At 38.6% G+C, this 13,200-nt stretch overlaps 1 protein-coding gene across 6 annotated transcripts in view; it reads right to left on the bottom strand.

Moving 5' to 3' along the window:
* PACSIN2 (protein kinase C and casein kinase substrate in neurons 2) overlaps positions 1-13,200 on the bottom strand; it is a 53,232-nt gene that overhangs the window by 21,117 nt on the left and 18,915 nt on the right. For 5 of the 6 annotated variants that reach the window (XM_085049010.1, XM_085049014.1, XM_085049015.1 and 2 more), the window contains exon 2: positions 3,941-4,051. In XM_085049010.1, the coding sequence (XP_084905136.1) occupies positions 3,941-4,000 (60 nt within the window). In that variant the 5' untranslated portion in view covers positions 4,001-4,051. Of the gene's footprint in view, positions 1-3,940; positions 4,052-7,558; positions 7,582-13,200 lie in introns of those variants that run through there. The other variant, XM_085049013.1, reaches the window with a different exon arrangement.

The following is a 13,200-nucleotide window of genomic DNA, read 5'->3' as shown; positions in this document are numbered from 1 at the left end:
GTTTTAGTTTAAATAGATATACAGTAAGCAAAAACCAGCTTTCACAGTAAGTTTTTCAGCTAGGTCCCACAGCCAGCCACCTCACTCTTTCCTAAATGTCTTTCAAGAAAAAGATGGGTTTTGCAGCACACTTCAAAGGTAAATAAATCTAAGCTATTTCGGAGTATGAGGGAACAAACTCAAAAGCTCACCTTGTCAGACTGTCACTTCTGTGCCATGGCCAAGTTTGAATACATTCACTCTTTCAGCTCTGACAGTAAAACATAGCAAGGTGGCTTTTAACAAACTGCAAGCTGACTTTAAAAACTAAGAAAAAAAACTTACTGTGTCAAAAATCTTTAAAAACCTCTAACAACAGATTGTAAACAACTGAATCTGTAGTTAAAAAACAACTTTCAAACTGATTAAGAGTTCTTCACTTCCTGTGACCTGAGGCATAAAGCACTTATCTGGCATTCCAGAGGCACCACATCTTTTCTAACCAAGTCAAACAAAACACATTGATCAAAGCTGTTTAACTCTTTTGAGAAAGATTAAGACCAGAATTCAAATTTGCAATCTGCAGATGCAAAACAACCAATTCAGAATATACGAAAAAGACAGGTTTTAGACTAACTATTAGCCAAATTTAGTTGGAAAGAACACTCCAAATCAGAAATATTATGGAATTATGGAATGGCTTGGGTTGGAAGGGATCTTAAAGATCATCTCGTCCCAACCCCTTGCCATGGGCAGGGAGACCCTCCACTATCCCAGATTTCTCAGAGCCCCATCCAGCCTGGCCTTGGACATTTCCAGGGATGGAACAGTGACATCTTCTCTGGGAAACCTGTTCTGAGGCCTCACCACCTTCACAGAACAATTTCTTTCTAATATCCAAACCAATACTCTTGTCAGGGTAAAGCCATTCCCCATTGTCCTGTCACTCCAGGCCCTTGTCAAAAGTCTCTCTCCATCTTTCCTCTCAGCCCCTTCAGGTACTTGAAGGCTACAGTGAGGTCACCCCAAAGCCTCTCTTCTGCAGGTGAACAATTCCAATTCCCTCAGCCTTTCCTCCCAGCAGAGCTGCTCCATCCCAGGAATGCCCTTGGTGTCCCTGCTGTGGCTCCAGCAGCTCCATGTCCTTGCTGTGCTGGCCCCAGGGCAGGATGCAGCCCTGCAGGGGGGCTCAGCAGAGGGGCAGAGGGGCAGAATCCCCCCTGCCCTGCTGCCCATGCTGGTAGCTCAGCCCAGCACAGGATGGCTTCTGGGTCCCAGCTCTCACCCACAGCAGCCCCAAGTCCTTCTCCCAGGGCTGCTCCATCTGCTCATCCCCAGCCTGGATCCATCCCAGGGGTTGCCCTGACACAAGGGCAGCACCAGCTCTTGGTCTTGTTGAACCTCATGAAATACCCATGGGCCACTACTCGAGCTTGTCCAGGTCCCTCTGGATTGTCCCTGCACCCTCAGCTTGGTGTCATCTGCAAACCTGCTGAGGGTGCCCTCAATCCTATAAAGATATTAAATAACACTGGTCCCAATATGGACCCCTGAGGGACACCAATTTTAACCAATATCCATTCTGGGATTCTGAGTCATTGACTGCATCCCTCTGGATGCAGTCGGCCAAGTAATTCCTTTTCCATCCAGCAATCCACCCCTTGAATCCAGGACTCCCCTCAGAGAGGAGGATGTTGTGGGGGACCATGTCAAAGGCTTTACAGAAGTCGACACAAATGACTGTATCCTTTCCACCTGTATCCTTTCCCTTCTCCACTGATGGAGTCACTCCACTGGAGGTCACTAGGTCGGTCAAGCAGGACTTGCCCTAGGTTGTCTCAAATCACCTCCCTGTCCCTCCTGTGCCTTATCAGAGCTTCTGAGAGGGTCTGTCCCATTATCTTCCCAGGCACAGAAGTGAGTCAGACAGGTCAGCAGTTCCCAGGGTCCTCCTTCCTACCCTTTTTAAAGATGGAAACAATATTTCACTTTTTCCAGTCACCTGGTATTTCACCTGACTCATTTTAACATTCATTTACCTATATCATTTTAACAACAAAGAACAATCTTTGTGGTTATACATAAAGAAAGAAAAAGCATGGAAAACCCTGTAAGGAAACCAACTGATTGCAATACAGAAGTCTACCTTTTCGTTATCCAAGGATAAATAAAGGTATGCTCATGCATTATACATTCGCCTACTCACGCTGCTTATGAAACACACTGCAGTCCTGACCTTTTGGAAAGAACACATAGAAAAGTCCAAAGAAATGGCCTTAAGAATAGTGTTTACAAAATGATGTCAAATAAGTTATCAATGGCACAAACACCTTTAACCCACCTATAATGAGCATCAAATACATTTAAGCAAACCTTTGTGAAGGTCCTAATTTAAGGCAATTTCTGTTTCTGATCATCCTTTATTGGATTTAATTATTTGAGTTCAAATTTGTCCAAATATAATCATCCTAGTTTACAGAATTTACATTCTTATTCACTCAGCTTTTATGCTCCCAGACATGATTATTTGATGGAAGACAACAGCTTGGTGCAGAAAAGCCAGCCAGAAATCATGTTCTGCTGCCAAGTATACCATGCTCAACTCACATCAAAATATCCCCTTTGGTCCAGAATTCTATTTTCCTGACTGCCCCCTTATTTTATCTGAAAACACTTCTACCAACAAAGTCTGCTCAGGAAGTCACCTCAACATAAAACAAAACACACAATGTAACTGAGGTTGGAAGGACCCTCTGGAGAGTGTCCTTCAAAGCAACTGTGATAGATCAGATTGATTGATTGATTGATTGATAGATCACACCCTCCAAGAGCAGAGGTCTCACAGCCTCTCTGCAGCCATACTACAGAGTACCCCTACAACAAAATCACTTAGAATACAGTGATTTTTAAAGAACTTCTTTATAAATCAGACAGACGTATTTAACATAACAGCAAATATGTCTCCTCAAAAAACGGTGCTCATCTACTCAACAAGAACACCACTGGCATTAGGTCTTTCAGATAATATACTGAAAAACCATGGGAGATCTGCATCAAAATGTAATATGCTGTTACTACAAACAGCACAGTTTAGTGGTTGAGAAAAGCTTACCTTTAAAAAGGAAATACAGTATCAGGTCAAAATCAAGCTGTCTTACATTGGTCTCTGGTAACAAAAATATTCAGACAAGTTCCCCCTAGCCATTTTTGTGTTTGCTATAGTTCAAACTCAAAAGAGCTCCCGCTCAAATAGCAGAAGTTTGACCTACTGATATTAGCTAATTTGGACAGCCTACTTACCTCCAACTGTGTCAGTATTGACACTGTCAAGGCTTTCTTTTTACTGTAAGAAAAAGACTTATTTTTGTAAAAGGCTTTCTGCTTTATGAAGTTTCCTTTCTTTAAAGCTTAAATTATCATAGCATCTGAAAGCCTCTATCAGACTGGGGCAACACAAATTACTGATATTACAAAGCACTTTATATTATTGTTCTGCATGTATGCTTTTACACTGAGATAAGCAAAACTTCTCTCAAAAAAGTTTATACTTATATCCAGATAAAAACAGGAGACAGGCAGTACATCCACACATTATCTTACATTTGTGATTTATGTGCACTTACAGTACCTGGAAGAGTTACTTTATATTTAACATTGACCATTTTAAAAGCTACTCACACATTCCCTTCTTTGATATATAAATAAATATGGACAATGGTTCAGTTCTGAATTCCACACCCTACCCAAATGGATCCTCAGGTTTGTGCCCATTGAGACCCTTGACAGAACCATGTCAAAATCTAGAAGGTAATTTCTAGCCTAAAGGCTACTTCTGCAGATCACAATAACCAATGGTGTCTTGGATTGCAGCTCTCTCCACAGTTTACAATGCACAAAAATCAGATTTTTCATAATAGGAGTAAAAAATAAAATCAAAATATTGAAAAAACATTTGGATTACCTCCCAGAAGCTATCACTAGAAACTTCTACTCCAACGGAATCATCATATGAGCCAGACATTGCTAGGTATGAAGAGCTTGTAAGTATTCAGATCTTAAACACCTTCAGAATCTGTAAAAACAGGGAAAAAAAACCAATTTATGAACATTATTAATGAAGAGGCGTTACGAAGTTATGATAACAAAAAAATCTGTTAGGCAACTTCATTCAGTGTTTCAATATCTAGGGATGCCAAATAAAAACAAGAGGTAGCCACACAGGGCATTTTGCAATAGAAAACTTCTACTGCAGGATGTTTGTGGCTCTTATCACGACATTGTTTGTCCAGAAAACTTTCAATGCATCTGCATATATCACATTTCAGTAGACTCTTGAGTTTATTTAATCATAAAATCTCCTATTACAACCAAAAGAAAAGATTGAGCAGCAAGACACTTACTCATTAACTACTCCACTTTCAAAGCATTACTATGAGACAACCAACTGACCTTTGCTTCTGCAACAATAACCTCACTGATTCCTACTAATTTTTCACTGAAAATCTGTGTTACACAATGAAAGTCACTGGAAATATTTAAGGCCAAACTTTGTTGATTTAAAGAAAAGTAAATGTCTTCCTTTCAAAACAAAAAAGTCTTATTTCGATAAGAATTTTAGATTCAAATAATCTACTTGAAAGCTAAAGGCATCCACTAATGCAAACCAGAGGTTCCTCAGTAACAACAGAAAGCAAAAGCAACATGAAGAGCATCACATACAGAAGTTACACACAGGAGGCAAGACCAACCACCCTCACAGAAGCCTTAGCTCAGTTTATGACAGCCCCAGGTCACCTGAGCTACATATTTTCTTGCCCCACTCTCATGCATTTTGAAGCAGGTGATAGATTCTAAATGATGGCATGATGCACATATCTGTCCCACATGTAAAAGCTTATAGGCTCCGTGACAGCAGGCCTCCCCGAAGCTGACAATTACTTTCCCTAAAAGTTGAAACTCTGACAGTTTTCCTGCATTTTATTTGTGATGTGTTACCATACCCTGTGTCATTGTTTTATTTTAGCAAAACAAACAAACTGAAAACCCAGCAGCTCCAAATTCTAGGCTTTATTATAAGCAAGTCATTATTTTAACAATTCAGGTATTTTCACTTTTATAGATGCAGCTGCAAGGAAGAAAAAATACAATCTATCCTCACTGAAGCAGATGACTGTTTATAAATCACTGTGTATAAAAAAAAGTTAGGGTTATGCTAAGCTAACATGTATGATTAATATCAAAAACATCACTGAGACAAAAATTCAGTCACTTGCATCCCCAAACGCAGTTTGAGGGCTGAAGCCCAAGAGGTAGGAGAGAAAGGAAACAGCTGCCTCCCAAAACACACATGCAAAGCCCTGTCCAATGTCTACAGATACTTCACCAAGTTCTTCTGTTTAGATGTCTCCTGCCAAGTTTCTCTCTAACTACTACCAGGGATACACACAGGTAAACAGACTTTACCACCCCTTGTGGGATGAACACTTTTGTCAGCAGACTGTAAGTTGAAGCTCCTTCTCTTTTTCTGCCCTACAAATCTTGCTTCCCTTAACGTACCATGGCCCCTTCAAAAGGAAAATGTCTATAAACCTGCCCTTGGTGTCCAGTGGTTATGACAAGCTGCCAAGAGAAACTGCACTGAAAGCCTCCCAGGCCAAGGAGAATTCAACACTAAATTAGCATTTCTTGGATACACTGACAATAACTGTGCCATAAGGGTAGGCACTTGTTTATAACAAAATGCAGCTACTGAAACAAAACAGATCTCTGAACAGTTGCAGCACAAACATAATAGAATTATTCTGGCTGGGAAGACAAGCTTTTTCTCCATATCAGTTTTTCATCCAATTCATTTCTGTAATGCAATTCACAAAAAGCTTATGTAACGCTGAATATGGAACTAAAAACCACAACAGGAGCATCAATTGTTAGAATTTTACTTTTAAAAGACAGCCAAAATATAAGAAGGGTTCTACAAAATGGCAAATTAGAAATGAAAGTCATATAGAGGAAAATCATCTTTACATGTTAGTGTAATAATCGTCAAATTATGTTATTAGTGATTACTAAAAAGGCAGCTTTTCCACCTGTGCTTTTACTGAGACAAGAGAGAAAAGTTAAAAAACTATTCAACTGTCAGTTTCTCTAGCAGCACACTTTTACATAGAATGTGTTCTTTCCAGATAAATTTTGTCCCTTCCACTTTTTACAATACATAGAGGTAAGCAATGATCACATTTGTAAGTGTATATATTTTCTCATGTCCTTTTTCAGGCAGCTACAAGCAGCATAAGGAGGAAACCAGAGAGCTAAGCTTGCAACTATCTGGACAAATTCATAATAGTTTAAAATTAAACAGCTGAGCATACCATGCAGAACAGGGAAGGAATTAGGCTCTGAAGGTCATCAGGAAGGGTTAGGGCAGTTTCTCTCTAATACACCAAGATCTTTCAACCAAAGTGTTCACTGCCATTTGGAAGAGATCTGGCAGACAGCTGTAGAGCTCAGCATTTTGGAAAAAAAACCCTTATGCAAAAGTATAAACTTGAAGGAAAGTTTCAGCAAGTCATCCATCCCACTCTCCCACTATACAAGCATTATTTTCCCCCCCCCAATTACAAATAGAAAAGACAATGAAAGTGGTCTGAAGTAATAATACAATGTCCACTTACCTTTAACAAAATAGCCTAAACTGTATCATTCCTGCAAATTTACTCTGAAAAGTTACATGGAAAGACTGAAAAAATTCAAACACAGGAACATTTTCGTAACTGAGGGAACAGGTTGTGGTGACTGGGTTTTTAAAAAAACCCTTTTATTCCTCCTCAACTAGAACTACATAATACACAGTTATCCTTTTTTTCCATAGAAGCATGAAAATGATCAGCACTCAGGAAATACTGATGGAATTAAGGTTTTAATTTGCCAAATACTATGCTGTGAGAAAGTATGAGCAAGCGTATTTAGGAAAATATTGTGAAGTCATAGCAACAACTGGTACAGAAAAACACTATTTTTACAGCCCTACTTAAAAATAAACTGTATACTGAGATAGGAACATTAAGTGGTATGAGTCATGCTACCCTCACAAAATAGAATTATTACAGCAGCCAGTCCTTTAGCACATTTTTTGTCAGGGTTTGGTCCTCCCATCCTCCAAGCGAATTTGCAGAGGTTTCACAAGGAAAGTTCATAGCACTTTTTTTTTTTTTTTGTGTGCAGGGTCTTTCATTTCCCTATAAAAGTAAAACTATGAACAACTACAGCTGTCATGTAAAATCTATAAAATCTAGACTTATACAGAAAGAAAGGTAAGTTCTGCACAGATTCCCTGCAGATGATCACCTACATCTCACAAAGCTGGGGGTTCTTTGGTTGGCTGGATTGTGGCAGAACCAGTAATTCCATAGGAAAGCACAGAGCACACACCCACTTCCTATATCCCCTCTACAGTTTGGCTTCATCCACTCTTTTTTTTCCCATTCCACGACTTTAGCACCGTTTTTCGTCCCCCAACTGCTAAGCAAGCAGTAGCACAGTGCTGCAGCCACCAAAAAAAGCAGCAAAGGGAAAGCCTTACCAGTTCAGAGCCCCTCTGCTGCCTTTTGTCACACGCACACTTTAGCCACGAGAACTTATATAGGCTAAAAATAAACCACAAAGTCCAACGGCAAAAAGTAACTCCATACTAAACAGTACATACTGCAATAGCTGCGGAAATGATGCAAACAAACAAGGCTCAAGTTTCTTGGCCCAGGCTTTTAAGCAATTCTTGTAAATTAGGATACATTGATTTTAAAATTTTTTTTTAAAGCTTCCTCCTGGGAACATTCTAGCCATGCTTTATACTAAAGACCTTGAATTCCTTCCCCACTGCTAGTGCTCTACTACGTGAAAAGAAAGGCTATAAACATCCTGAAGGCTTAACACATGAGGATTTTAGAAAATATTAACTAATAATGAGCAAGGAGACATTTAGATACCACACACGAAACCAGGTGAACAGAATATGCTGCCTCTGCTCTCAAGAAGTTGATTTTGGTATTACTACCTTGAAAGCAATTTGCAGAATACCTTGCTTTGGTCATGTTGAAATACTTGATTTTTCTTTTTTCTGGGCAACAAATGCAGACTGTTAAGAAGCTAAAATAATCCAGTGAATCCCAAAATTTCTCTTAAGGCATTTTTCAACAGGAAGAGGGGGAAAAACTTTTGAAGAAATCTTTCAGTTAAACCCCCTCAAGTTTTTAGTAACAACTTTGATGAACCCTAAATGTGAAACAGGTAGGGGGTTGTTGAAAGTTAAGACTTCAACATTCTGAACTCCTTTGGAAGATTATGTTTATTTTGACATATACTTCACTATAGTCAAAAAGATAGCATTTAAAAAAAAATCTAATTATGGTCCCATATACAATGGGCTGCTCTAAAGCATGGCAATCACTAAACTATGGCTCTAGGTGACAAACTGGTCCACAACAGAGAAAGATCTCAGAATCACAGAATGACAGAACCTTCCAAGCACTATCAGCCCAGGTTGCTCAAGGCTTTATACTGATGGATCATGAAAACCACTAGGGATGGAGACAGCACAATCTCTCTGTGCAACCTATTCCAGTGTTTAACTGTCCTTAAGATGAGATACACAAGAAAAACATTAATCCATATTTAGAAAACCACATGGTGTTGCCATTCATTGTCTCCAAGGACTCTACAGAAGCAAGCTGAGACAGAGTCTAACAGCTTCTGGAAGAGAGAAGCACCTGGTCACATTAACTTTTAAACTTATTTTTGGAATGATGGGATTTGTCATCATGGATCTGACTCATCAGGATTCCAAGTTTCATGACTAAGGAGTGAATTACTTATGTGTAAGGACATGACTCAACTTTGATTAGCTGCTCCTAAAAACTTTCAGCGATAGTATTTTTCCTTATTATTCACTGAAGTCTCAGGTTGTGTTCCACACAGAATAGGAAGAAAACAAGATTTCATTGTACAGAAACAAATACATCCTATGCTTTAAGTGCCAACTACTGTAGTTTGGTACCAAGTGCACCTGCCATGAATATGGTCAATCTCATATTCTCCAGTTAAATAAAACAATTTAGACACTACTTCCTTTTCTAGCTTGTCCAAAGAACTTGCTCTATAGGAGTTTCCAGTTTCTTCAGAGTTGAAATCTGTTGACTGTTTACATACAAAAAAAACGGACATAATTTCTTTAGCAATATTGTGAAATCATGTAACAAAAGCTGCTACTGATACTGCAAAGTCCATAAATTACTATGAAATTAAATATAGGAAAAAATAATTCTTTGGTTTACACATTCATGTGACACCAAAAATTTCCAGCCCCTGGGTGCAGGGAAGAAATGCTTCAAACCACAATTAAACACTGCTACTCCATGCCGTGAATTCTTCTAATTGCAATCAGTAGAAATGACTGCATTTTATCAACAGGAGTTAGGCCCTAGATTTGCAAAGGCAGAGTCTCAAATCAATGACTTGGGCCTAGTTCTTATTCTTCAAGCTATAAAACAGGGAGAATAGCACCCTCTTCCACAGGGATTTAAGACAATCCCTTAGTCTCCATCAAGAAAACAACTACAGCAACAAACACCAGAGAAAAGTCCGTAAAAGGAAATTGCATCGCTGCTTCCTGGGGAATTCAGCCTCTATGTTATAGTTGGCAGAGCCATGCACCAAATGGATTTTTGGAAACAAGTTGACAGCAACCTATTTGGTGAACCGTGAGCACTAAAGGAAGGAATCCAGGAAATGCATGTAGTTACAGACTGTGCAAGCATATTTCCTACCAGGCACACTCCTTGGAGACTGGGAGCAATGTTTATGGTTAGATTTTCTAGTTTGGATATCTGAGTAATTTGCCATCTAGGTGATTTTCAGTTAGCAAATAACACAAAATGACATTAAACAACAAAAAGCTTAGTTCATTGTAGTCATTCATAACCCTAAGTAAGAGTAACAAGAGATTTTTTGCATTTCTGTCAATTACAGAAACCCCCTGAGCCAAGGTTACTTGGTCCACAACAACCTCCTCACTACTGGATTATATTCACCCACGCCTGTGTTTGTTAAATGCTGTATGTGAAACACGGAAAGTAGCACTAATTCACTGCCCTAAATACACAAGCCATGAACACACATTCAAGCCATAGTTTCAGCACATATTGGAAGATCACTAAAGAGATTAAACTTATATGATAATTACCACATGTAAAAAAATCCCACGCAACTCCAGTGAGGAGACAGTCTCTGCTATTAAACTCTGCAGGCATATAACACTGTGTGATGCAATTTTGCAGCGTAGAAATTCCACAAAGCATAATAAAAAGAATAAGAACAGCCATTTTGGTCATTACAGTCCGATTATTTCATTAAATAAATGAAACTTAAAATTACAGATGAAGCTTGCTTGCTTTTGAATAACACACAGCACACAAGTACAGCCCCAGCATGAGGCAATGACCCAACACTGTCCAGAAGACTCTTAGCCTGCATATTTTGTTTCTCACAAGTACAAGTACTCTCACACTCTAAAGAAGACTGGCAGAGCACTGGAGTTGTCAGCTCTTATCTCCTGCCCTCCTTCCCCATAATTAGTGGCCAGATGTGCTGGTTAGACATGTTGCTGTTACACATGCTGGTTTTTTTGCACATTCATTACCCAACCATCCCTCTGAGCTCCTACACACTGCCAGCACAGCCTCCCTCTGCATCCTTTCAACTAACCGAGGGATACTTTAAATAGCAGAACACTGACTTCGGAGAAAAATTATTTTTTATTCTCAGCTTGACAAGCCAATGTGTGTAGGTGTGTTATTTCAATTGTGCAATTTTTGTTCTAACCAGGGAAGTTCTTAATTGCCTTCAGAGGCTTTGCAGAGGTTTCTATTTTAAGTTAAATACACACTGACCACAGAAATTGTTAAGACTGCAAAATACATGCTTTAAATGACATAGATATACCCGTTAAGAATGCAAAGTCGATGAAGTGATGTGGGGAACTTTAAAATATTTGCATATATTTAAAACAAACCTTAACATATTTGCATTACAATTTTTTTTTAATCTGGAGATATGAGGGAAAAATCCACATTAACATTTTCTTCACTGCAGGAAAAAAAAAAGCATACAAAATTTGGCTTTGAGTAAATTTTGCCAGAAAACCAGCTGAAGAACTCAGGATTATTTGTCAATTAAAATCATATTAAAAAATACTCTTTGATTTTTCAAATCAAAGGTTTCCATTGTTTAGGATCGAGTGATTAAAATGATAAAGTGCAAGAAAAACTTTAATTAAATTACAAGCATTTCCCTTTTCAAATGTTCAGTTTTGTAATGCCTGTGACATCACACACTAATTCATCGGTCCTGTCAAAGTCTCCTAAAATGAAATTAACCTTATTATCTTGGCATCCTTCCTAAATAAATAAAATTGAGATAAATATGCTTTTCGGTTCGTTTCAAAAAAGCATGAAGGGGGAAAAGACCATGTCTTCAACTTGCAAATTATACCTGTTACACATTTAGTTAGCAAGAAATTTCTAATTGTCCAGATACTTTAAAAATAAACAATTGACCCTTTACCTAGTGGAATTAGATGGCTAGTTATATACACTCCTAAGGAAAACTTATTTTAGTAAAATGTCAAGGGAAACATCTAAAGAATACACAATATTTAGTTTAAGTAGAATTTTACAACAGTGCAAAAACAAGGACAGTGAAGAGTGATATTGATGGATTCTCCAGGAGAGAAACCATGAAGCAGCATTGACAGCTGCACTGACAAAACAGTTACAGAGAGAAGTGACATGTATACAGCTGTTCTAAAATGGCATATTATTAAGAAGCAAAATAGAACACTACAAGAAGCACTGCCTCAGACACCAAAACTTATGTGACCACCCAGCATGAACACTGCTCTACTTCAATACAGAAAACCCACAAAAGTACATAAATAAAAAGCAATACAATAACCATTCTAGCAACACATGTGGCTGTAGGAGGCTGTATGAGCCCAGAGCCATTAATATAATTTCAAACATGATAAACACTCTTTTACATTCAAACAAACAGTGCAAAATATCACACTCAGCCAAAAACACTTTCATATCAGCTGTAACACAGTATAGTACATTTCGGGGAAAAACACACATATAGTACATTAGGAAAGAACAATGGCAGTTGTTTGGAAAGTCATTCCACCTTCTGTTTATGAACTATTTACCTGAAAAGACATGCTTTAATTCACTTGCATTTTTTCCAGCGATGGAGTTTGGCAGCATAACTGCACGGATAACCACAGCACCTGCACAGCACTGCCTGACCTCCATTTCCACAGACACAATTCTCTCATCAGTGTATACTTTTTCACTTCCTGTGGGCTGATGATAACTTTGTAGCTCAAGCTAATGTCTTTTTTTTCCCCCTCCACACTGCAGCACTCAAAACAACACAGGGTTTTCAGTCATAATACGGTTCTGCATAGCTGCAAAGTTGAATATTTGGTTTACTATAATCTTTAGGAAAGACCACAGGTAGCCCATTTTAAAGAAAGGTATTTTTAATCATACCTCAGTGGAGAGGAGTGTTTTTAAATATCTCAGTGAAACACGTAGGCACACTCTGCAGATGCGTCACTTAGGAAACAGATGTGTTGTTCCGGTGTTTCAGCTAAAAGCTGTATTTTTCCATCTCAGGAAATATGGGACCGTAAAATTAATTAATGAAACACTGACGTGCATTGAACAGAAGTGTATCCAAACCCTTAAATTAAGGTGAAACAGGGTAGTCTTCCTGAATTTGAAGGTCACACGGAGGAACTACTATTCTTTACCTCAGGAGAGAACCAATTCAGATAACTCATTTGAACCAAAGTCAGCCTGGTCTTTAACACATACGTGTTTCCAAAGCTAAAATCACTGTTAGGAACTGAATCTCTGCATTAACAACATCTGCATTAACAACTACTCTACCTTCTGCTTATCTTAGATAGAGATGACTAAACTTGCCAAAAGCTAGGAAGGGTGACTGGGGCAGGGGAAGCTGCATGGGTGAACCCAGGAAAATCTGTGCACTCTTCAAGTATTAGTGAATTTTTCTGTCACTTTTTGGAGATACAAATTAAAGGAAAAGAAGTGATGATTTTCTTACCATGGATAAAGTAAAAGAAAGCACAAAGAATAACAGACTTTC

The sequence above is a fragment of the Lichenostomus cassidix genome, chromosome 1Aa (genome assembly GCF_008360975.1).
Source record: "Lichenostomus cassidix isolate B80296 chromosome 1Aa, HeHo_3.0, whole genome shotgun sequence".
Classification (NCBI taxonomy): domain Eukaryota; kingdom Metazoa; phylum Chordata; class Aves; order Passeriformes; family Meliphagidae; genus Lichenostomus; species Lichenostomus cassidix.
Note: the sequence above shows the minus strand (reverse complement) of the source record. Positions and strands in the feature narration are given on the sequence as shown.